The sequence below is a fragment of the Ahaetulla prasina genome, chromosome 2 (genome assembly GCF_028640845.1).
Source record: "Ahaetulla prasina isolate Xishuangbanna chromosome 2, ASM2864084v1, whole genome shotgun sequence".
In the NCBI taxonomy this organism is placed as follows: domain Eukaryota; kingdom Metazoa; phylum Chordata; class Lepidosauria; order Squamata; family Colubridae; genus Ahaetulla; species Ahaetulla prasina.
The window spans coordinates 158,372,581-158,398,460 of NC_080540.1; the positions used below are offsets into that span (position 1 = coordinate 158,372,581).

The 25,880-nt window shown below is 39.5% G+C and overlaps 1 protein-coding gene across 1 annotated transcript; it reads left to right on the top strand.

Moving 5' to 3' along the window:
* The first annotated feature begins 702 nt into the window (after positions 1–702).
* On the top strand, positions 703–25,880 carry LOC131192192 (keratin, type II cytoskeletal 5-like). The gene is made up of 9 exons (XM_058171120.1): positions 703–1,352; positions 3,696–3,910; positions 6,111–6,171; positions 7,307–7,402; positions 10,500–10,664; positions 11,322–11,447; positions 14,244–14,464; positions 21,182–21,216; positions 23,986–25,880. Exons 1-9 carry the CDS (start codon positions 819–821, stop codon positions 24,303–24,305), a joined length of 1,773 nt encoding a protein of 590 aa, XP_058027103.1. The 5' UTR covers positions 703–818; the 3' UTR covers positions 24,306–25,880.

Genomic DNA, 25,880 nt, shown 5'->3' on the forward strand with positions numbered 1-25,880 from the left:
TTACATCTGCTGGGAGTTGTAGTTCAGCAACAACAGAAGAACTGATAGGAGCATGTGTTTGATAGCAGTGCTGGACAAAAGGTAGCCTTTCTGATTCATAGGACCAGAAACTGGAGTTTTGTTGCCTAAAGCATGGATGAGATTGGCCAAGGGCTAGAAAAAGAACTGTTCCTGTTCCGAGAAATGAGGAAAGGTCTTTCAAACATATCCTGAGGAGTAAGCAAGAGAATGGCATCAAATTCCCCTCGAGGAAGCAATCAACCACCTGCAATACCTGTGCTGTGCTATAGATTTTAGATTTTCAGCCAATGGTGGCAGGGGAGATTGGAGGGTGGGAACCTCTACATAGCTTTGAAGTACAGCACCAAATAATAATCATCCACAATTAAAGCAAATTTTTTTTTAAGAATAAAAAAAATCATTGTTGTCAGATCTGTTAATTATTTTTTGGTTTATGCGTACAGGCAGTAGTGGGAAAATTAATTTGTTAGCTTACATGGGTTTTGTGCCATGTAAGCCTGCAAGCTAAGCAATTTTAAGGCAGCGCTTCACTTCAAAGGTACCTTTAAGACAAGTTGAAGGGATTTTTTATTGCTGCCAGATATAACCCAGCCCAGTAACGATCTGATTCTTAATTAATTACCTAATTCCAGCCAAGCCCATCTCCACATATTGATGTGTATATATATATATATAAAGGGGAAACCAAAACTGCACCTCGGAGTGGGGTGTGCAGTCCTTCTCTCTCTTTCTTTCTTTCTTCCTTCTCTAGCCCAACTTTTGCTCAGCCCTCTTTAGCACTCTTTGAATTTGGCACAATGAACAGGCAATTCAGTTCTAGATCTGGGGGAGGAATTAGGACTTCCCGAGGATATACCTCTTCCACTACTGTCATTCCCAGTGGAACAAAAGCTAGTTTCAGCTCGGTTTCATTATCCCGTGGGGCGAAGGGAAGTGCAGGTTTTGGTGGGGGCTTTGGTAGTAGAAGCCTCTACAATCTGGGGGGTGCCAAACGAATCTCTTTCGGAATCAGCCATGGTAGCGTTGGAGGAGGCTTTGGGAGTGGCCTAGGATATGGTGGTGGTGGTGGAGGAGGATTTGGTAGTGGCTATGGATATGGAGCTGGAGCTGGAGCTGGAGGTTTTGGTTTAGGTTTAGGAGTAGGAGGGTATGATGGTGGACTAAGAATGGGACCCATGGCTCCTCATGGGAGCATCCAGAAAGTGACTGTCAATCCCAACCTCTTATCGCCACTGCACTTGGAGATTGATCCTGAAATTCAAAAAGTGCGGCAACAAGAAAGGGAACAGATCAAGACCCTCAACAACAAGTTTGCATCCTTCATTGACAAGGTGAGTCAATTAAAGCCAATCATCAAGTTCTCTGCAGGTAGTCTCAAAGACAAAATCTGTGAATAAGATTGCAAGAGAGAAATGGATAAATGAACCATCCAAGAGCATCTTGGATGAAAATGAGGACAGATATGAGTGTTCCAAACCACACATTTAATTTCTGAAAAGACAGGAGGAGTTAAAGTAATACTTTGGCAGCCAGGAGATTGCATTTAATGTTGCATGGCTGACCAAGACCTGCAAAATTTGCATAATCTTGCAAAGTGGAGAGAGCTTTCTGGTTTGGGAGTTTCTTAAAACTTATTATATTATTATTATTATAGAGACTATTTAAGATTGATAATCACAGCTCACAACACTACTATGAGCCTCTTAAGCTGCAGAACAGTGTGAGCTGAATTTTCAGGTTTTGAATGTTGTGACCTGAGAGCCCTTTCGCAAAAATTTCAAAGATTCTAAGTCCCTGTTATTCCTCCAAGGCTGGAGGAGTGAAATTCCCATAATACATTGTTCACAGAACACATTTAGGAAATCATTCAGAGTTTCAGCAGCTACATTACTACTCAACTCACATATTTTATATAAGACTACAACTCCCAGAGTTCCTTAGGAAGAGGAGTTGACTAAAAAATCTCTTACATCTATGACATAGGATTATTTGTTTTTGTTGTCTACGGTATCTTCAAGCAGCAGTTGCTATGCTTCATTCAAAGTATCTTTTTTGCAAATTTGAATACGAGTTCTCCTGAAGACATTTTAAACTCAAGTTTGAAGATACTTTCAGGCCTGCCGCTCTTAAAATACACGTAGTCCTCAACTTACAATAGTTCATTTAGTGACTGTTCAAAGTTACAACAGCACTGAAAAAAGTGACTTATGACCATTTTTCACACTTATGACCATTGTCCCATCCCCATGGTCACATGATTTATATTTAGATGCTTGACAACTGGTTCATATCTATGAATGTTGCAGTGTCCTGGGGCCATGTGATCACCTTTTGTGACCTTCTAACAAGCAAAGTCAATGAAGTCAGATTCACTTAACAATTGTGTTACCCATGTTTCCCTGAAAATAAGACCCCGTCGTATATTTTTCTGAACCCTGAAATAAGCGCTTGGCCTTATTGCCATGTGCTCAAAAGCCCGATTCGGCTTATTATCAGGGGATGTCTTATTTTGGGTACTAAAATAAGTAGTACTAATTAAGGATACTAATTTAACCAGTGCAGTGATTTACGTAACAAATGTGGCAAGAAAAGTCGTAAAATGGGGCAAAGCTCAACAAATTTCTCGTTTAGCAACATAAATTCTAGGCTCAATTGTGGTTGTACGTCGAGGACTACCTGTAATATAGCCAGCCTTAGCAATAGTCAGAAGGCCTTTGGAAAGAGAAATTACAGCCCTCTGCACAGAATTTAAGTCCCCCATTTCCATCTCAGTTGATGAGATGCAAAATCGCTCCAAGACAGAGGCACTACATCAATTATACTTTAGCAAGGCTGTTAGACATGATGGAGCTAACCACTGATTTTGTAAAACTGCAGTTTCTCAACTGTCCTATGAGAATGTTGATGTGAAATGTCAGTAAGGAATGTTTTTGCTGGGAAATTTTCCCCCCCTGTATATTAGGTTTGTGCGAAATATAACAAGAATACATACACTTCTCTTTTTCCCTCAAAGTTAATTGTCAATCCTCACAATGCAGCCATTCATGTGGTATTTAGACTGTCATGAAAATGGTACCCATGGTTCTAGATTCATTTTTGGGATTGCCAATTGCTCATGTGGTGATAGAAAGGAAGCTATTTTCATAGCAATTTGCTACTATTTTTTCCCCCCTGGTCACTATTAGTGCCAAAGTTTTTTTTTTTTTTAAAGATAACACAGTCATTTAAAGTAATTTTGCCCAGCTCCATATTCTTTAGGGTACAGATTACTATTGGGATGATACTTTCCAGAAGGACACAACTGGAAGCATACAGGTTTAGCCTTCTTTTTTTAGCAAATAAGTACGAAACCAATCTATCCACAATCCAACAAAGTAATGTATTTTTTGTGCACGTACATAATTTAATGACGGGGCTATAAGAGTTGAGCTGCAACATCTGGATTGCTTCTGGATGACAGAAAAGAAAGGTATAAAATTTTAAATCTTTGCTGCTGTCACCTGGTTGATCTGGTAGACTATTAAGGATTTGGGTGGCCGCCTGGTTGTCTTGCTGCACTTGTGGTACTGTGGTTGTCATCCCTTGATTTGAATGCTGCTAGTCCTCATTATATAATGAGGTATGCATTCCAACATCACTCTCTCTCTCTCTCTCTCTCTCTCTCTGGAGTTCAGGTACGGTTTCTCGAGCAACAGAATAAAGTACTAGAAACAAAATGGAATCTTCTGCAACAACATGGCAGCTCAGCTCCAAAGCTCAACCTAGAGCCCTTATTCGAGGAATACATTTTCAACCTTAGAAGGCAATGTGATCAGTTAATGAGCGATCGAGTAAAGTTGGATGGAGATCTAAGAAACGTACAGGATCTTGTAGAAGACTACAGAAGGAAGTAAGTGAGATTCCAAGGCCTACTTAGCAAAGGTGGGATAAGAAGGGTCAGGATGGCAAAAGCTGTACCATTCAGTCTGCAAGTGTTTATAAAAGTTTTAAGGCCTTCCCTTATGAAAAAATAAACACAAAATGAAAAACTAAAACAGGCAGAAAATAAGCACTTTAGATGTTCCCTAACCACTGCTGACTGCCAGAAGGTTTTAGCAGAGCTGTGATTCTCAAACATTTTAGTCTCAGAACTCCTTCATATTCTTAAAAATGATTGAGGACCCCAAAGAGTTTTGGTTTATGTGGATCATATATATTGATATGTACTGGAAATGAAAACTGAGAAATATTAAAATATTTAAAATTTGACTTCGCAGAACCTCCCTCCCTCCCCCCCCCCAAAAGGTTCTGCCCAGACCCCTGAGAATCACTTTGTGAAATGCTCTTGTGGGTCAGGAGGAAGCACCCAGAGGAAGCTCTGAAGAAGCTGCAGCAGCCCATCCTACCCCTCTTCCTTGGAATTATGCCCAACCGATAGCTGTGTGGCTTTGGCATTTTGGCTTGTGGTTTAGGGTGGAGACATTTTTGATTTATCAAAGAAATGAGGACATTAAAGCAAGCAGTTACAGGTTCATTAAAATGCCTTTTGGCTCATAAAATAGGGGTTATGAAAACTTCTGATAGCAATTAAATGCACTGAGGAGACAGTTATTAAATACACTGAGGAGACAGTTATAATAAAATGAAATGGAACTGACATGATTTAATTTTTTTTAAAAAAAATTGATGGAATAGTCATCAAATATGATAATATAAATGGAATAAATGGAATAAATGGAATAATCGGTGAGAATAAGGACGTTTATAACAAAAACAACAATATTGTGTAGTGCCATCAAACTTTCTAATGCCTACCCAGACTTGTGATATATTTGAGAAAGCTACTTGCCTCCTCATTAGAATTTATTTTGGAAGATTATTATTTAAATTAATAGCTTTCAGATGTTGTTTCAGATTAAATTAAGAGTATTGATACTATCTGAAAACTGGTGAAAACACACACACACACACACACACATACACACACACACACACCATGATACAGTAGAAGTGATATATTCATGCTATATGTGCTATGTCCATATAGTATAGGGCTGTTCTTAAAACTACAATTAAAAATGTAAAAACTGCAGACTAATAAACTAACATGAAGATAAAGAAAAAGGCAAGAATAAATAGGAAAATGAAAAAAATGAATTAGTCTACTATTTTTATGCAAATGTAATTTTCATTACTATGCAGTAGCATTATGGAGCTCATGTTGTGCCAATTTGGAGAAAAATGTAAATTGACTGGAGAGGTTATAGCAGATTACTAAGACCTTTGAACTGGGAGTGCTGCATAGCCATAATGTGTTACATATGTAATATGAAGGAAGAATAACCCTTTTCCTTTATGGTATTCCAAAAGCCTGTGAAATCTCCGCTATCATGCAAAGTCTTGGAGACCACTCAGTTAGAGATTGCAGTGCCATGAATTAACGTTGATGGATGCTGACCGAATTATAGTGTGTTAATTTCTGCACTATAATTGTTTCAGTACAGTTTTTAGGTTTTTTAAAATGCATGTTCTTAGTCAAACTGCTTAGAATCAACTGTGATTAAAGTGGAATAAATCATAAGTAATAAATAGCTGCTTATTTAAACATTGACATCCAACACTTGTAATGTTGGTAGCAATGATGAAAGACGACAATTCTTCACATGCAGAAATGCTGGCCCAGTTCCAGCAGCCAACTTAATGGACTGGTAGCTTAAGTCAGACACTGTTTTAGAGGAGATAAAACTATTGAAACTCAGGTTCCTCAACCTGAGTTGGGATGTAAAATAAATTTTGGTGACTTTAGTGAAATGTCCTCTCTGAATGACCATCAGGAGTCATATTTATAATCCGTGCTTGATACTCCTTGCAGATGGTTTGATGATTCAGTATTGTAAAACGAGTCTTTTTTTTTCTTTTTACATGGCTACTGTGCCACAAATTAATTTAGAACTGATACAGACAAATTTCTTTCCCTAGAAAGAGGAGCTTTTATGACAGCCTTGTCAAGGCCATGGAAGGCTATTGATTGGCACCTTTTTATATGACATTTTCTCTGCCTGATCTTTTCTTTGAAGAGGACTGAAAGTCTATGTTCCTTCTCTTCACAGATATGAAGAAGAAATTAACAAACGCACCGCTGCTGAAAATGACTTTGTTGGTATCAAAAAGGTGACTATCCTAAAACAAAAGAATTAAGTTAAGAAAATAATAATAATAATATGTGGGAAATTTTTACACACAGGGAAAAAGCACTTTTGTTCAAAGTCTTTCTAATTTCTTAATGAGAAATTTCTAATTTAAATTAAATTAAATTAGAAATTTCTAATTTCTTAATTAGGCTGAGAAATTTACAGCATTTCAGCCATTGCTGAACACAACTCCTATAATTTCTCATTCTTCACTTTGGTTGATGGTCATCAGAGCCCATTAATACCTGCAAACCCATTCACTTTTTACTGTGCTAAAGCAAGAAACTGGGTCAAGATTATATGACAATTATCAAAATATTTTGAATGGCCTTTTCATTGGAACATTCACATTTACTATTAAACGTACACTGATTACTGATAAAGCAACAACTTAAAATTATGCTCTACATTTTACATCACTGTAAGGAAGTGTTCATTCTTTATCTATTGGTATGCGATATTAAACTTGTATTAATTTATTAGGCAGTGAGCTTGTAGAGGCACGTTCAGAGTAAGATGTTGAATTAAAAGGGACAGTTCTAAATAGAAATATGCATCGTACAGAACTTTGTAGCAATGTAGAATTGGATTGGACAATCTGTAGTCTTCCACATATGTTCAGCTACAATTCCCAGCCTTGTTTACCATTAATTGTTTTGGCTACAGCTGCTGGAGATTGTAATTCAGCCACTTTTGAAGGACCTCAATTTCTCCATCCCTTTTATGTGGTGTAAAACATTTAGAATAGGGGTCTCAAATCTTGGCAACTTTAAGACTTGTGGACTTCAACTCCCAGAATCCCTCAGCCAGCAAAGCTGGCTGAGGAATTCTGGGAGTTGAAGTCCACAAGTCTTAAAGTTGCCAAGGTTGGAGACCCCTGATTTAGAGGACTCCTGTTCTCTTTTCTTTATTGTAAAAAGGCATAACTTCAATGCCCAGTTTGTTAATTAGAAACAAAGAACTAGAAGCCTCTGTGTGACACTCTGAAGAAATGCTACCAGTTGGAGTACACTCTATGGGCTAAATAAATCAAATGTCTAAAGTGGTATGAAACAGATGTCTAGGAATCCTTGGACTGCTTTTTTGTAATTTTTGTCTGTGTTGCATTCTTGCAGGATGTTGATGTTTCATTCATGCAAAAAGTAGAGCTACAAGCAAAGTCTGATAGGCTGGCAGATGAGATCAACTTCCTGAGGGCCTTGTATGAGGCTGTAAGTGTTGAATGTTCTTGTCCTTGAATCCAAAGTAATGAAAAGGTCTTTAGGGTCAGAAATCACACTGCATCTGGGCAAGAAATGGAACGATCTTGACAGGAAAATAGATCAACTGTGACTCATTGACAATCTTATGAACTACCATATTCTATTTCAAAAATCTCCTGGGGACTTAGATCAAAATCTTGGGGCTCTTTTGTAGGAGACAGAGACCAGTATACACTATATGGACTTGGGAGTGTCCTGATTAGATTCACACATCATGCTAAGATGTGATTTTGCTAGCCCAGATTTGTTGATTAAGTCACAATTGTCTGGACAACATTTTGCAGGTACTGTTGTTTCTTTAATGGTGGCATGATGTAATGTGAGAACTGCAGTACTGCTACACATAGTTTCTTCAAATAGTTTTAAATTGACACACAATATAGAGGCACCATGGAACTACAAAGGAGAAAGAAGAAGTCAGTCAGCTCCACTAATCAATTATGTCTTCTTGAAACATTAACAATTTGATATACATGAGGCCTACTATTATTAGAAACAGGGAAGGAGACAGGCTATCTGTAAAAAAAAGTAAACTTTTTAATTGATGCTGTGAATCAGAATGCTTTTAATAATGGGTTCCCAGACATGAGAATCATATAATCAGATCAGTTAGTTTGAATGGTTATACTATACTCTCTTATAACTCCAGTCCTCATCCTCAGGTTAAAAAATCCACATTATTATGCTGACAGCCATATTCTCTTCTATTGTAAAAGCTTGGGAAATATCTAAAAAGATTGCTCAAGTTTCTTTAATTTAAGCTTTGTTTTAAGTGACAAAAAAATTTGTTGTTGTTAGTTGCGAAGTCAGTTCCGACCCATCGCGACCCCATGGACGTTCCTCCAGGCCTTCCTATCCTCTACCATCCTGTGGAGTCTATTTAAGTTCACGCCTACTGCTTCAGTGACTCCATCCAGCCACCTCGTTCTCTATCGTCCCATTCTTCTTTTGCCCTCAATCTTTCCCAGCATTAGGCTCTTCTCCAGTGAGTCCTTCCTTCTCATTAGGTGGCCAAAGTATTTCAGTTTTATCTTCAGGATCTGGCCTTCTAAAGAGCAATCACGGTTGATCTCCTCTAAGACTGACTGGTTTGTTTGCCTTGCAGTCCAAGGGACTTCTCCAGCACCAGAGTTCAAAGGCCACAATGAATGAAAAATGAAAAAAATAAATAAAACTAGACTAGAGCTAAACTGTGGTATGAAAAGATCTGATAATGGAACCCTGTATTCAACAGAAAACCAAAACTTACAGGGATTTATAGAATCTAGACCTCTGGATTATGGCCCAAACTCAATTTTCTTTATCACATTCTTACCTGAACACTGACTAAAATTACTGGTTGCCTGGGATGAGAATTCATTTGCTAGGTTTGGCTTGTTTGGTTTCCCATTAAAATGGCCCAAAATGTAATCTAGGTTCCAGATTTAATTTACAGTTTTAGAAGGGACTTATCAAAGACTACAAAAAAGGTATCTGCATGAATAGATATGAATGTGAGATGGATGTTTTGTTGCACTTGGTTTGCATTCATGATGTTGTGCTAAGGAAGCACAAATTAGTAAAAACCTGTCCTGTTTGCTCTCTTTTGATTAGTTCAGAAAACCGGCAAATACCACCTCTGGCTGGCCCCAGAGTGGGGTGGGAATGGAGATTTTGCAATATCCTTACCCAGGAGTGGGGTGGGAATAGAGATTTTGAAGTATCCTTCCCCTGCCACACCCACCAAGCCATGCCCACCAAGCAACATCACACCCACAGAACTGGTAGTAAAAAAAATTGGATTTCACCACTGGTCTGGTAGTTTGTTTGCTTGTTTGTTTTAAGTTTTCTTTTTTAATCAAAGGGAGCTTTGTAATATATTGCATTGTAACTGTCCATTCAAGAGTCTATTCAACTGTCCATTCAAGAGCCAAGATGGTGCAGTGGTTAGAGTGCAGTACTGCAGGCTACTTCAGCTAACTGCTAGCTGTAGTTCAGCAGTTCAAATCTCACCAGGCTCAAGATTGACTCAGCCTTCCATCCTTCCGAGGTGGGTAAAATGAGGACCCAGATTGCTGGGGGCAATATGCTACTTAGAAAGGACTGTAAAAGCACTATGAAGTGGTATATAAGTCTAAGTGCTATTGCTATTGGTATTCTTCTTGCCCAGAACAGAGGCCTCCCCTGATAAGCACAATTCATATGAATCAATAGAAAATTTCCTGAATGCAGCAGTCTTGTCATGCTGAGCTTTGCCAAGTCCCTGGTGAGATTTCATTTGGTGAATCTTCCAAGGGTATCTAGCCCTACCACATCTAGGCTGCAAAATCCTGAATGACCAGCAGATAGCAGCAAAAAGACAAAAACTGTATATTGTGATTCCATCTAACTCAAGGGTGTCAAACTGGTGGTCCATGGGCTGGATGTGTCACATGCAGGCCACGCCCACCCCAGCTCTGTGAAGGCAAAAAATGTTGCGATACATCATGTGACGGCAATGTAATGCGGCGAGTTCAGTGGTGAAATGCAAAATTTCTCCCTACCAGTTCTATGGGCGTGGCTTGGTGAGGGGGTCATGTGACTGAGTAGGATTTTTTACTACCAGTCCAGGCGAACTGGACTGAACTGTAGCATTTCACTCCTGGGCGAGTTTGACACCCATAATTTAATTGGTCATGTGAATTTTATTTTGTCCAAATCAATTGGCTGTCATTACGTGGCTTGCACTGACCTCAGATACTGGACCATGTTCTTTAACAGGGTATGGTATCATCTTTATAGTATAGCATGTACTATGTGCACATAACTCCAAGGTTGACATACTGTTTTTCTAGATAGGACTAGATATACCTCCATCTAGAGTCTCAGGGAGATTCTGTAGTCAATGATGAAAACACTAACTAGACAGCCTACTGACAACTTCCTGCTTTGCCAAAGCGAGGCACAACCTTTATTTTGAGTTGGCTTCCACAGAATATTTTGCTAGGCAAAGATGAACTTGAATTAGTGAGTAAAAATGGAAAACATCTGGATGGATGGATAATAGCATCTTTTTTCCCCCCCAAAGGAATTGATTCAAATCCAAGGACAAATTAGTGACACCAATGTTATCTTGCAAATGGACAACAACCGAGATCTGGACCTCAACAGTATCATTGCTGAAGTGAAAGCACAGTATGAAGATATTGCCAACAGGAGCCGGGTTGAGGCAGAAGCATGGTATCAAACCAAGGTAAGACTCTGTATAACTTTTCCAGAGATGATTGTGGAGTTAAGAGAAGTTTATCCTCTTAATCTGGAATCAATGCTCTTAACCGGAAGGAAAGTCTGAAGTGAGACGGTTGATAGTCAGACCATGAGTTTACACTTCCAATGGGCTTTTCTTTTTTCAGAAATCCTTTAATTGAATCTGATGTAGAACATTTGTCTTATATCATATATTTTTTAATAATGGGACCGTAACAAGCATTATCTTTTGGACTGCTAGGAAGAACAGAAAAATCCTAGACATTATTATTTGAGAAGCCATGATGGAGGGACCTCATGAGCTTTGCAATTTCTCATGAGAAATAATGCAACTACAAGTTCTGTACCTTTCATTTTAACCACAAAGTTATAGTGCCTACTGAGCTTTGCTGAAACATAAAGACAAATTGTGATGCCATTGTCTCAATACCTAATATATTCCTAAGAGGCAAAAATTTGGATTCCACTTTTTGTTTTGAAATCACATTTAGGTTTAGAGGTGGCAAATTCGGCAAATCTTTTATCTGCCTTTTCCAGGGAAAGGTGACACATGGAGTTCACCCCATACCCAAGGCCTCTTGTCTAATTCGTGAAGCTGTTGCTGCTTCCTATCAGTCATAAGGATTCTCTTTTGGTGTTACAGTTTCAGGAACTTCAGAGCACAGCTGTTGGTCACGGGGATGACCTGAAAAATACCAAGAATGAGATTGCAGACCTGAATCGGGTTATCCAGAGACTAAAAGCAGAAATTGACAATTTGAAGAAACATGTAAGTGGGCATTTGAATATAGCAATACACCTGTCTGCATGGGTTTATCGGTTCTCTTTTTTCATCTTTGTTACAGGTCCATTTTCTCTTAGCTTGCACAGTATTTTGCAATTCATACATGTATGTATGCTAGGAACATTTTCCCGCCGAATTTCAACAGGATTTATTTCTGAGGAAAAGTGGTTAAGCATATCCATTCAAGTTGGATAGCTTCTTGATTAAATGATCCCTGCCACCATTTTCAGGAGATTATTCCCCTACCCTGACTGTTTATAGCTCACGCTTACTAGATTGAGACACAATGTGCAGAGACGTATTCTAAGCTGTTATTTCTTCCTCTGTAGTAGAACTGGAGCAGAAATATTGCAAGAAGTGTTATGTGGAGGTGTTCTTTGATTCTCAGGACTATCTGTCAGTCATGCATTACTATCTTTGACTGTGTGCCAGCTACTGTTCTGCTTGGATAAAAATAGCTTCACTTTATTAATCTAAATTCTAGTAACCTCACGTTTAAGTTATTGCATACTTTTGAATATGAATTTGCTCTCAAAAATGCTCTTTAATACAAAACATGGCAGTTTGAATAATCTCTGTGACCCTATTATGCCAATATTAGATTCTATTTTATAGGCAAAATGCAAAATTTATTCACAAAATACATGGAAATGGACTCACTAGCTCCAGAAAGACTATGATTTGAATGAAACACTGCTCAAAGTTGAATAGCAATAGGACTAGCACAGACTTATATATCGCTTCATAGTGCTTTACAGCACTCTCTAAGCAGTTTACAGTCAGCATATTGCCGCCCCCCCAATAATCTGGGCCCTCATTTTACTGACCTCAGAAGGATGGAAGCCTGAGTTAACCTTGAGCTAGTCAGAATTGAACTGCTGGCAATCGGTAGAGTGAGCCTGCAATACTGTATTCTAACCACTGCACCACCATATATTACCGTATATTATATGACTTGCAATAACTGCATGATTCCTTGGTTCAGAGAGCTTCAGTCTCTCATTTGCAGGAAGATGCAGTATTTGATAATTTCCAGGTTTACTTTTTGTTGGCTATGCTAATAAAAGCTCAAAAAACCATCCACAATCAAACCCCCTGCACCTGTTTTTCTGAATGCATGAAACATTCAAGATGCCAGATACGTTTTTGTTATGATACTGTATGCATTTCCTCAAGATTTTTAGAAAAAAAAAAGTATTTGTCGATAATTTGAATCAAGCCTTAGGCCAAGATGATGTAGACAAGGAAAAGAGGACCATGAAAGGCTTTATTGGCATTTGGCACATCAAACCAGAGTAAACTTTTTAATTATCTAAGCACATTTCCATGTTATTAACATAAATCTTGCCCTGGCATAGTTGGAGGTTGCCTAGGAACAGAAGGTGGCACTCACTCTGAGCTAGTTTGCTGAAGAATAAATAGAAAGACCTTAGGTAGACCTCAACTTACAACAGTTCATTTAGTGACCGTTCCAAGTTACAATGGCCCTGAAAAAAGTGACTTATGACCTTTTTTTCACACTTATGACTTTTGTAGCATCCCCATAATCATGCGATCAAAATCCAGATGCTTGGCGACTGACTCATACTTATGACCGTTGCTGTGTCCCAAGGACATGTTGCGACCAAAGTCAATGGGGAAGCCAGAGTCACTTAATAACCGTGTTGGTAGCTTATCAACTGCAGCGATTCACTTAACAACTATGGCAAGAAAGGATGTAAAATGGGGAAAACTCACTTAAGAAATGTCTCACTTAACAACATAAATGTTAAGCACAATTGTGGTTGTAAGTCGAGGACTGCCGGTATTACAATTTGAGCCGTGGTGGCTCAAGGCTGTAAGAAGCCTGTTATTAAAACACAGCTGCCTGCAATTACTGCAGGTTCTAGTCCCACCAGGTCCAAGGTGGACTCAGCCTTCCATCCTTTATAAGGTAGGTAAAATGAGGACCCAGATTGTTGGGGTGGCAATAAGTTGACTTTGTAAATATACAAATAGAATGAGACTATTGCCTTATACACTGTAAGCCACCCTGAGTCTTCGGAGAAGGGCGGGATATAAATGTAAACAACAAAAAAAAACAACAACAAAAAACAGAGGGATCCCTTGAGTTACATATTTCGTTGAAATTCATTTTGCTGACATTGAATTTGCCCAGTGGTCTTTCAACCAGATTTTGAACTTTTCCACTGAAAGAGGCGCGAGTCCTGTTGAATCTGTTCACCCCGTCAATTTAATAACATATTATTTTATCAATATCCTTGTTGAGGTAGGGATTTGAAGGGGCAATTAAATGTTACCATCGGATTTTTTTCTTGAGGCTCTGAGGTGTAAATAAAAGTCAGTGTATAATAATGCGATCCTGTTTACAATCCTCTTGTAAACACTTAGCTGTCTGCTGCTATAACAGAAATGAGAGGCAAAGTGCCGAATCTTACCAATGGATTCTTAAGACATCTCAATTTAATACTTCACGAAATCATGCATGCAACAACACACACGTATCATGAAATTAGAACCTAATTAATATTAATATATTAATAATTAATTAATAATTAATAAAAAAGAAGAACCTAATTAATAATTAACTGTTAACCTCACCCCATTCCTAAAAGGTCCGTAAAGGGGGCGTGCATAAGAGCACCAGCGTGCCTACCGTCCCTGTCCTAATGTTCCCTATTTTTGTATTCCTTTTATGTATTCAGTTCATGCTTATACTTATATATATTATCTAATACGTACTTGACAAATAAATAAATAAATAAATAATAATACATCCAGATTGCCAATGTTCAAAAAGCAATTAACGATGCTGAGCAGCGTGGGGAGCTGGCCTTGAAAGATGCCCGAATGAAATTGAGCGACCTGCAACTGGCTCTGCAAAATTCGAAGGATGAGCTGGCGCGTCTCCTACGGGATTATCAGGAGCTGATGAATGTCAAACTGGCGCTGGATATTGAGATTGCTACATACCGCACGCTGCTCGAAGGCGAAGAATGCAGGTGGGTGCCATCTTGCGATGTATCGGGTCTCCGAGTGAAACATACCTATTTGCATGTTTCATGTGGGTCGATTTTACCAATCTTAAACATAGGAATATACATGCAGATACCTGTCATCGTAGCTGTTCTGCTTTTTCTATAACCGTGTATGAAATACAGCCTGTGCATCCATTGTTTTCCCCATTAAAAATTTTTTTTGTTTGTCCATCAGTTTTTTTCAGCCTGTAACAAAGATCTTGTTCTAGGTTTGGAGCCTGTATGGTTTTCTATTGAGTCAGTTTTCAGAATTCTGCAGGCTTTCTCCACTGATTGTTTTCTTAGAAAATTCATAGAATTTCCAGTCGGAGATGAATAGTACATTTGATGGATGCCAAATTAGAAAAAAAAATGCATTTAGTTCATCCATTTTAGAAGGCTGTCTTTCTTCAACCATACTGTCCCTGGGTCTGATCTTTAGTTTATTCACTTTTGAGCAGTTTTTTCTTCCTTCCTCTTTCTCTCTCTTTCAGTTTCCTTTTGCCTAGCACAATTCAGTCTGTAGGATAAAGTTCTAAAGGGCTCCAAGGAGAGGACATTAAATAGAGGGCATTTTCCCTAAACTCAGCAATAGCAAACATTTTCATTGGAAACAACAGGAGTCCTGTCAATGAAAAGTGATATCAAATATTTTGTAGCTAAAATGATTTTTCTCTTTCTGCCCCTAAATATGTTGTCTCCTTGAACATGATGTCTAACTTTATCCCCAAATCTAGAGTATATGTTATGGTATATTTAGCCAGCAAATAAAAGTGATTCTCAAGCTGTCAGTAGGAAGTTTAGAATGTGGCAGTTGTGTGTGTGTGTTTGTGTGTGTATCTGCATGCAAATATTAACATTTGTATGGCACATTTCCAACAATGTTGAAATGTCTGAATGTTCAATGTGCATATTTATGAAGCACTACATGCTGTTCAATATCATGAGCATAGTAGAAGACATTTCCACACATCCATCATTTGCATTAACATTAGCTGGGAATGCTTCTAGCATGGGGTAGGCTTTTAAGGATGTAAATAAATAATATATGCTTGTATAATTGCAAGTAAATAACTAAAATTATGTTTCCTATACAATCTGGAATTAATTGCAGTTGTTATGTCTACCATAATACTGCTTAGTCATTATTCATAGTAAGAATTGGTTGCTGACTTGGAGAAAGACACATAAAGTTATCCTTCACTCCTGGCATTTTTAATTAGTGGTGAAAATTCAGAAGAGAAAATACTGCCCAGATATAGAAGCAATCTTTCCTCAAGTATGTTTTTTATAAACGAAGTAAATATGTCTTAGGCTTGTATTCTACATAAAATGTGTGCTGGAAATTAAAACTGGTTCTCTCTGTGCAATATCTTTACATTTTAAGATTTCATCAATTTGCAATCCAAATGTGTGTACATTTACTCCTAAACTAACTCCCCCTATGTTTGATAGATTTTCTTCCAACATAGCTGCCTTGGTTCATAGCATAACTTAGTCTCCTACCATCTGATGCCCTTCAGATGGGTTGTACATATTTTAATTTCCTAGGACTAATAGGGATTGGTCTACACCAGATTGGGAAAAGCTGTCCTAAACTACCAGGCCAAAAGTTGTGTTGTCTTCAACCCAGTGATTATGGTGGTGGAGAATGAGATGACTACTACCCTGTTCTTCTTTAGAAGAACATCTATGGCTTTACCAATCCCTTTCCCAGCCTATCCAAATCACTGGGCTTTTATTGAAATAGGAAGTAGAATCAATGGGCTTTTATTGAAAGAGGAAGTAGAAGATAGCTAGAAATGGAGGGCACCTTCATAATTTGTGCTGCACCAAGGGTTTGCAAGATATGTCTAAGGTATTTGGGTAAGGCTCAAAGCCCATCATGTTTAGACCAAGAAAAGATCTCTCATCCTTTTAAAAGAAAAATAGCAGCTGCATCACCACAATACAAAAAAAGATGTTGTGACCAGAGGTGGGCATCACATACTGTAACAACCGGTTTCCCTGGAACCGCAAATATGAGCGCATGCGTGAATTTAAAATCTTTGACTTCTCTGAAAGGACATTAGCTTCTATTAACCTTATGAGGAAAACTTGTTTTTAAATATGAAGATTTCCTAGTTTTCATTTTGTCCTCCTCTACTTAACTATGGTTTGAATCATGATGTGAACTAATGACAGAAGGACTTGCTGGAAGGCAACTGGGCAAAGTGAGATCTTGTGGTCACTTCTTTTGTTGACATGCTTTGAGAGCTTAACTTATTTTGTGCCCAAATGCTCCCACCAGTGCCAGGGCAGAAAGGCGGCCTTGTTTATTTTCCTCACCCCTCTGAGATATTGTGGTTCCATGGTATTCTGGGAATTTCAATGGTGGGCTGGATTTTGGCACTTAGTGTCGGTTGCAGCAGTATCTTCCATTTTGTTGAACAAGAAAACCCAGGATAGACATTAATTGTAAGATCACTCCAGAGGTGGGTTTCAGCAGGTTCTGATCAGTTCTGGAGAACCGGGAGCGGAAATTTTGAGTAGTTTGGAGAACCGGTAGTAAAAATTCTGACTGGCCCCGCCCCCATCTATTCTCTGCCTCCCGAGTCCCAGCTGATTGGGAGGAAATGGGGATTTTGCAGTAACCTTCCCCTGGAGTGGGGAGGGAATGGAGATTTTACAGTATCTTTCCTCTGCCACGTCCACCAAGCCACGCCCACCAAGCCTGCCACACCCACCAAGCCACGCCCGCAGAACCGATAGTAAAAATTTTTTAATCCCACCACTGGACCACTCCCAGAATTCTTTCAACTACTGAAGGGGGTGGGGAGTGGCCAGTGTTGTTGCCAAACCGCATTGTACTTTTCTATATTCCCCTAAAATATTGCTGCAGTTAGTTCTGGAAACCGTAAATCAACTCTGGTGCCCACACGAATGGAGATCAGGGCTCATTGTGTTCAACCCCATAGCTGTCCCTCATCGCTGAAATAATGGAGCATAGAGCACCTGATAGAGGAAGGAGGAAGGAGCACTTTTAGATAATAAAGACAATGGTTTAGTGTTTTTTACCTGCACTAATAGCCCAGGATCTAAAATTACTAAGTTACAGATCAGGGGGAAAAAAAGAATTACTATGAAATGCTGCAGGCTACTTCTGCTGATCATCAGTTGCCAGAAGTTTGGGAGATCGAATCTCACCAGGCTCAAGGTTGACTCAGCCTTCTATCCTTCGGAGGTGGGTAAAATGAGGACCCAGATTGTTGGGGGCAATAGGCTGACACTGTAAACCACTTAGAGAGGGCTATAAAAGCACTGTGAAGCGGTATATAAGTCTTAGTGCTAGTGCTATTGCTATTATCTGTATTGATGCAGTTTGTTTCTGAGGCCACTGTCTGATTCAGTACATTGGAAAAACTCTATGTTGTAGTAACCCTTGAACTAAATGTATTTTTTTCTTGGGGTGAAATAATTGCCAGTAGTTACACAGCTGAAAAAAAAGGAATAATCTGTATATAGACCAACATTTTTAGCAACATTTCTTCATGTATTTTACTCTGGTTAATGTCTGACCCTGAATAACAGCAGATGTTACGGTGAACTCCTGTTGCCATCTAGATAAGCCTGAAGGGCAATAAGAATCAGGATTGACTTCCCTCACAATGTTTTTGTACAAAGTAGATGAGCACTCTGGCCTCAGGAGGGTGCTCTTAAGACAGTCCCATCCAGGCAGCTTGTACCTGAGAGCACAATGCTAACTGGGTACAGAAAACAGGTTTGCATTCCATGAGAAGATGAGGGAAGCTGGCAGAGAGGTTGCACCATCTGTGCTGCAACACAGTCACTGATTGCTACAAAATGCTTTCTTGTGGGTTCCTGGTTGAGCCACAGAGTGGGAAGGGCCATTTTGCACCAGGTTGCTTCCTCACGTCTGAAACATAAGTTTTGCCAGCATGGGAGGGGCAGCCTCCTGTTCGCACCTTCCCAGTTAGGCCTGCAGTGGACAAGGACCTATAGGAATTTGTTTTGCTCAGCTGTGGAAGGCTGGATCCCCTGAGGGAGGGGTGAACCACTGCAAGCCGGCTGAAAAGACTACTATGCAACCTGTTTCAGTCTCCTCCCAAATCCTAATCGTTCATGTGACCCCCTCCAAGCTCAGGGGGTGTGCTTCAGAGGTGGGTTTCAACAGGTTCTGACCAGTTCTGGAAAACCGGTAGTGAAAATTTTGAGTAGTTCGGAGAACCAGTAGTAAAAATTTTGACTGGCTCCACCTCCATCTATTCTTTGCCTCCCAAGTCCCAGCTGATCGGGAGGAAATGGGGATTTTGCAGTAACCTTCCCCTGGATTGGAGAGGAAATGGAGATTTTATAGTATCCTTTCCTTGGAGTGGGGTGAGAATGGAGATTTTACAGAATCCTTCCCCTGCCACGCCCACCAAGCCACACCCACCAAACCAAACCACGCCCACAGAACTGGTAGTAAAAAAAATTGAAACCCACCACCGGTGTGCTTCAGATGGTGCATCAGTGTTATGCAGTTGCCCTGCCTCTTGCACAATCCCTCTTATAAGGGGATGTAGATTGTTTATTCCTCACAAGTTTCCCTAGGAATTTTTTCCTCCATTTTAATTTGTTTATTAAAATTGCTGTCTTTTCTATCAGGAAGGAAAGGCGGAGAAACTCTAAACTTCCTTTGGCTGGCAGAGAAAGAGAAAAAATAGAAAAAAAGAAAAATTGGCTTTGATGGGCTGGGGATCTTTGGTATAGAAGCAAACTATACCAAAGATCCCCAGCCCGTCAAAGCCAATTAATTTTTCTTTTTTTCTATTCAGTCTGAAGCTGATGTCTTTTTTGCACTAACTTCTCAGAAATAGATAGTAAGTTAAAGGATTTCTCTCTAATTGTAGAGCATCCAGTCCTGGGTGAGTTCTTTTGAACTCACCTATCTGTAGTGGCATATACAAAATCTCTATTTTATGCTTTTCATAAGAAAAGTATAACTCTACACTTTGCTCACTGATGGCACTAATCCATAATGTGATTAGTTGGAACTGGTGTGGTGTGGGTTCTTCTTTTCAGTAGTCCAGTCAAACTTTAAATGGCTTAGTTACGCGTATAAATCCTCTCTGTTGAATAACAAAAGATGAGAGGGTCAATCAAATCAAATCTTTATTATAGACAAAGATCAACAAAAATAGATCTGGTTGAAAAATAGCTAAAAAGCTAGCAGGAACATGAAGTACATGAAGAAAATATGTCAGCTGCTGGAATCTCCAGGAGTAGCAAGCTATTTTAAGGCAGTTTTGGGATATAGTCCAAAAGCAGGAAAAAATAAATGCAGCTGACATAGCTCCTTAGTGAGCTTAACTTCCACAGGGATTTCCTTATATTTAATCAGGTCTGTTTCCTGGTTATATGTATTATATGTTATATATTATATATATTAACATAACATAACATAACAACAGAGTTGGAAGGGACCTTGGAGGCCGTCTAGTCCAACCCCCTGCCCAGGCAGGAAACCCTACACCATCTCAGTCAGATGGTTATCCAAAAATTTCCAGTGTTGGAGCATTCACAACTTCTGCAGGCAAATATTATATATATGTTGTATGTTATATATATGTTATATGTGTTATATGGTTATATGTGTGTTCTGTTTGACAAATCATGTATCTAAAGCCATCTTCTTCAGCTTGGAGAACGTCTGAATTTTTTTACTTCAATAGTCCATCAGGGGAGTTGTGGTCTCAGGAGAGAAGGAGACCAAAGATGTCTGGTCCAGGGAGAACAGTTTCTAGAAGGATTTTTGGAGGTGCAACTTATATCCCTCACCCAAATACATCAATGTGCCAGTACACAAATTCCTATTTTTTACATATAGAATAGAATAGAATAGAATTTTTATTGGCCAAGTGTGATTGGACACACAAGGAATTTGTCTTGGTGCATAGGCTCTCAGTGTACATAAAAGAAAAGATATCTTCATCAAGGTACAACATTTACAACACAATTAATAGTCAATATATCAATATAAATCATAAGGATTGCCAGCAACAAGTTATAGTCATACAGTCATAAGTGGAAAGAGATGGGTGATGGGAACTATGAGAAGATTAATAGTAGTGCAGATTCAGTAAATAGTTTGACAGTGTTGATGGAATTATTTGTTTAGCAGAGTGATGGCCTTCGGGAAAAAACTGTTCTTGTGTCTAGTTGTTCTGGTGTGCAGTGCTCTATAGCGTCGTTTTGAGGGTAGGGGTTGAAACAGTTTATGTCCGGGATGTGAGGGGTCTGTAAATATTTTCACGGCCCTCTTCTTGATTCGTGCAGTGTACAGGTCCTCAATGGAAGGCAGGTTGGTAGCAATTATTTTTTCTGCAGTTCTAATTATCCTCTGAAGTCTGTGTTTTTCTTGTTGGGTTGCAGAACCGAACCAGACAGTTATAGAGGTGCAAATGACAGACTCAATAATAATATAGACAATGCAAGGAAAGAAGTCTGTGTATGTAGGGGGGAAGAGGGACACAAAGTATATTTTCCTTTATTTTGTCGCCCGTCTGAAAGAGAATTTAAAGTGACAGTTTGTTCCTTGTTTTTACTTGATACTTTCTGCCCAAATCTTTATTTGCAAGAACAGGGCCGTATAGGCTATGGGCTATACATGATAAAGGTAATTGACTTATGCACGCATTCTTTTCTCTTTCTTGCCTATAGGATTTCTGGAGAACTTACTGCCCCTGTGAGCATGTGTAAGTATTTCATTTATGTTAATTAGCTGCGAAGGCCCATGATAATACACTTGTTTGCACAGATTAATATTGTTTAATATTAATGCTGAATAATTTAGAAATCTTGAAAAAATACTCTCCATCACTGATAAGAGGATGAGGATCAAATAAGAAACATTACACTGTGCATGTATCCTGCCTAACCTATTTTATACAGTTGATGAGAATAATAATTTAGATAAAAAGTGAGACATGAGGCTTTAAGAAAAGGTAACTAAAATGGATTGTTATTATTATTATTATCCAGAATAAAAACCCAAACAATACAACATACAATTAAAACAAAATTAAAAACTTATTATACAATTTGGCCGAAAACTATTAAGTTGTGGTCAATTCAAACTGAAACAAAAACAGTCAATTTGCTAAATAGAAGAAGGAATTAAAAGGTTTTTAGCCTTATAAAATAGATCTGCAATGGCATATGAGAAAGACTTTGGGAGAAAGACCTTGGGAGTGGGGCAACTAAGATGATTGAAGGCCTGGAGATTAAAACATATGAAGAAGGGTTGCAGGAACCTAGTATGGTCAGTCTAGAGAAAAGAAGGACTAGAGTATTCCAGTACTGGAGGGGCTGCCACAAAGAAGTGGGGGGTCAACTTATTTACCAAAGCACCAGAAAGCAAGACAAGAAACAATGGACGGATCTGATGAAGGAGTGAAGCAATCTTGAATTAAGGAGAAACTTCCTAACAGTGAGAAAAATTAACCAATGGAACAGCTTGCCTTCAGAAATCGTGGATTCTTCATCACTGGAGGATTTTGAGAAGACCTGTTTAAAATGGTGGTTTCCTGCTTGAGCAGGGGGCTGGACTAGAAGACTTCCAAGGTCCCTTCCAGCTCTATTCTGATTGACTATGCAAAGAGACACTATGAAGGGAATGGTCCAGGGGTGAAATTTACCTACCTTCCCTACCGGTTCGGAAGTATGCGCTCCGCCATCGTCACGTCTGATTTTTGACCTTCTGTGCATTCTGTGCATGTGCTGAGGGTCAAAAATGGGTTACTTCCTGGTTAAAACCAGGAAGTAATGACATCTGGGCAGGTGGGTAGAGCCTTGTGTTGCCGCTGCTACCGGTTCGCCAAACCATGTGCTGCCGCCATTACCGGTTCGCGCGAGCCGGACAGAATCGACAGGATTTCACCACTGGAATGGTCAGATAAGAGATAGTATAGTGGCAGTTGGGTAGCGTGCGTGGCAACTAGACCCTCCCCAGTTTCTCAGGCTGTAAAGGAGAGTGGGGCAGGGAGGGAGGATTGAACTTTCAGACTTGCAAGATTCTGTCAACAAAGCTTTGCAATAAAGTAAAATCAGCTTGTTTGGCTATTGATTCCTATCTAGCTTACCTCGCAAGGCTGACAAGAACAGATGAAGAAACAGACACCATGTAGATTGAAAGCTACTTTTATTAGAACAGCTTTAGTCACAGAGTCTTGCAAGTCTGAATGTGCTCCCCTTTTTTTCTCCTTCTTTTATCTTCATGTGAATTAAAGTTGGTCAGTTGCAGTGGGGCTGGCACTTTCCTTGCTTGGGCTAATATCTTGCTTATCTGATCCTTGCCTTGGTAGTAGATCTTCCATTTCTTCTCCAAGGCCATCCTCTATGAGCACTACAAGTGATATCCTTTGATATTTAATCTTGAACGGTGCTCCACACTAGATGGGAAATTTGAGGGAGCAATTTGGCAGTAATTCTACTCATGTTGCCTTTAACAGGTGGCAGCACCTGTAACCTTAAAAAGCTAAGCAGGGTCCTTCCTAGTTAGAATTTGGATGGGAGTTCATTTATAATTTCAGGGCCGGGGATTATAGTGGGGAAATCAGCATCCTGGAATATGATGGGTTGCCCCCGGTTCGGACCGGTTCTATAGAACTGGTAGTAAAACCGGCAGGAGGCTCCGCCCACTGACCCGAATGTCATCAAAAGTGATCTGCGCATGTGCAGAAGAGCGTGCATGCAAGTGGAGCAAGCGCGCGCATGCGGGCACAATGCGAACCTGTAGTAAAGCTAAGTAGAACCCAACCCCGATGAGAATGACTTGGATATGCCACTATAGATCCCAAGACTTGAGCATGATGGTCATCCATCATGTCTTAGAGCAACTAAGATGATCAAAGGCCTGGAGATTAAAACATATGAAGAACGGCTGCAGGATTAGAGCTTGGCTAATCTAAAGAAAAGAAGAATTAGGGGTGACGTGATAGCAGTATTCCATTATTTGAGGGGCTGCCACAAAGAAGAGGGAGTCAAATTATTCTACAAAGCACCAGAGGGCAGGACAAGAAACAATGGTTGGAAACTAATCAAAGAGAGAAGCAACTTGGAATTAAGGAGAAACTTCCTAACAGTGAGGACAATTAACCAGTGGAGAAGTTTGCCTTCAGAAATCATGGGCGCTCCATCACTGGATATTTTTAAGAAGAGTCTAGACCAGGGGTCTCCAACCTTGGCAACTTTAAGACTTGTGGACTTCAACTCCCAGAGCTTTGCTGGCTGAGGAATTCTGGAAGTTGAAGTCCACAAGTCTTAAAGTTGCCAAGGTTGGAGACCTCTGGTCTAGACAGTCTCTTATCTGAAATGGTATAGGTTCTCCTGCTTGAGCAGGGGGCTGGACTAGAAGACATCCAAGGTCCCTTCCAGCTCATTCTATTCTAAGATCCGTTCCTTCTTATGGATTACAGCCAGTGGTTGGAACAAAGTCCATTAATGCACCTGTGTTTTTCTTGCAGCGGTGGTCAGCAGCTCATCTACCATGAGTGGAGGCAGTCGTGTGAGCAGTGGAGGATTTGGCCTGGGGATTGGTGGAGGAGGGGGAGGCAGTAGTGCTGGAAGCAGCCTGAGCCTGACAAGGGGAGGGGTTGGTGGTGGCGGCTTTGGTATAAGTGGTGGGGTTACTACTGGAGGGAGCAGTTACAGCACCGGAAGCTATGGTGGAGGAATAGCTGGAGGAATAGGTGGAGGAATAGGTGTTGGAAGTGGAGGAGGTTCTTCCAGCATGAAATATGTCTCAACCACAACCTCATCATCCAGCCGAAAAGTAGTCAGATAAAAAAAATAAATAACATGTTGCCAATTGATTCTGAAAAAGCTCCTAATCGCCAGCATCAGCACAAATCCCCAAACTAGTCATCCTTCATTTTTTCTTCCCGAAAAGTTTAATATGAACAGCCATTGTCCCTTGTCTCCTGAATGAACACATCTGAGCAGGTGTTGACCGTTCATGAGAAATGGTTCATGTCATCCCTTCTCCAGGCAGTTTCAGAGTTACAAGTCTCTTTCCCAACCAACGTGACTTGTGGCTGTCGGAGCGTCTCTGATTTTCCTCCCTCTGTTACTATAATTTTGCCTTCAGTAAAGAAGTACCATATTTCCAACAGGTTGAATGAATCAAAGCATTCCCTCCCTCCCCATTGGACAGAATTGAACGTTTCCTCCCCTACTCTCTTTCAAAAGGAGGGTGATGAGGATGCCCTTTTGTGAGAGGAATTGTCAATCAAGTTTTAAATCTGAAAAGGAATCTGGTGAAGGCTGATTTTAGTCAAAAGCAAACAAATCATAAAAGCCAAGTACAAAACCTCTGAGTATTATTCCTAAAAGGAACCTCCTTTCCCACTTCAAATACTATTGCTATAGTGCAAAACTTTAGGAATAGAAGCTGGCCACATACAGTAAAACATTTTTTAAACACTCTGCTGATTTCAGTGGGAGATTAAGTACGTAGTTTGCTCTCCATATTTGAAACCAACAGGATGGGGAAAATGCTTACTTTTTGTTTCGGTTGTTTTTAAGCACTAAAATAATCACTGAATTGTTTCCAGCTTTAGCATTCATTTTATGGTCATAGTTTCATTTCCATTTTCACATTTCTGCGATGTCTTATACTGCCCTTTTTGTTCAGTGCTTTGCACCAGCCAATAAATGCGATATAATTCTATTCTCTTAAACCTCATTGAAAGCAGGAGGAAAGTGTAACTCAAACTGGTTTTGTGTCATCAGAGCCTGTACTTTTCCCACTTAAGCCCTATTGTTCTGTTTGGTATAAATTGCTTGGTTTATTTTTGGTTTTCCAGAGCATTTAAAATGGTGATAGCCTTCTGCTAAAATGGCATTTGAGAGTGGAAAGGGAAATTTAATAGATGGGCTGATTGAAACCATGTAGTTGCCAACAGCAAACAAAGAACTCCTGTGTTTTAATTCAGTTGTAATAGTAGTCAGGCCACTTCCCACACCCCAAGGAATTTACACAGTCAAAACAACACATTGTTTAATAGGGAATTAGAAGACAAGTGCTTAGGTCAGCCATCTTTTTCAAGAATGCCTTTTGTTGTTCTGCTCCTAGAAGAAGCATAGCATTTGACTTCATCAACTACAGAAAAATAATTTTAGCATTCTTTTGGTTGACCTCCCTCCCCCACCCGCAAGATGATTTTTTAAAAACTCATTAAATTAATTTTCCAATCGATGAAGAACGTTTTAAAAAGGCATAATAGTTTGTATGGCTTATTTTGTAAGTGTCCCCAAATGCTTGATGTAAATAAAATAGCAACCGTCTGGCTTCTTTTGCTCCGTCTGTTGTTCTCCATAACTTTATGCTTGAAATTGCAAATAAACTGCATTGTGATAA

Excerpts from the sequence above, each read along its gene's own strand:
- LOC131192192 (XM_058171120.1), top strand. The coding sequence starts at position 819 with ATGAACAGGCAATTCAGTTCTAGATCTGGGGGAGGAATTAGGACTTCC. Across the intron at positions 7,403-10,499 it reads TGAGGGCCTTGTATGAGGCT|GAATTGATTCAAATCCAAGG; the intron begins GTAAGTGTTGAA and ends TCCCCCCCAAAG. Across the intron at positions 11,448-14,243 it reads TTGACAATTTGAAGAAACAT|ATTGCCAATGTTCAAAAAGC; the intron begins GTAAGTGGGCAT and ends TAATACATCCAG.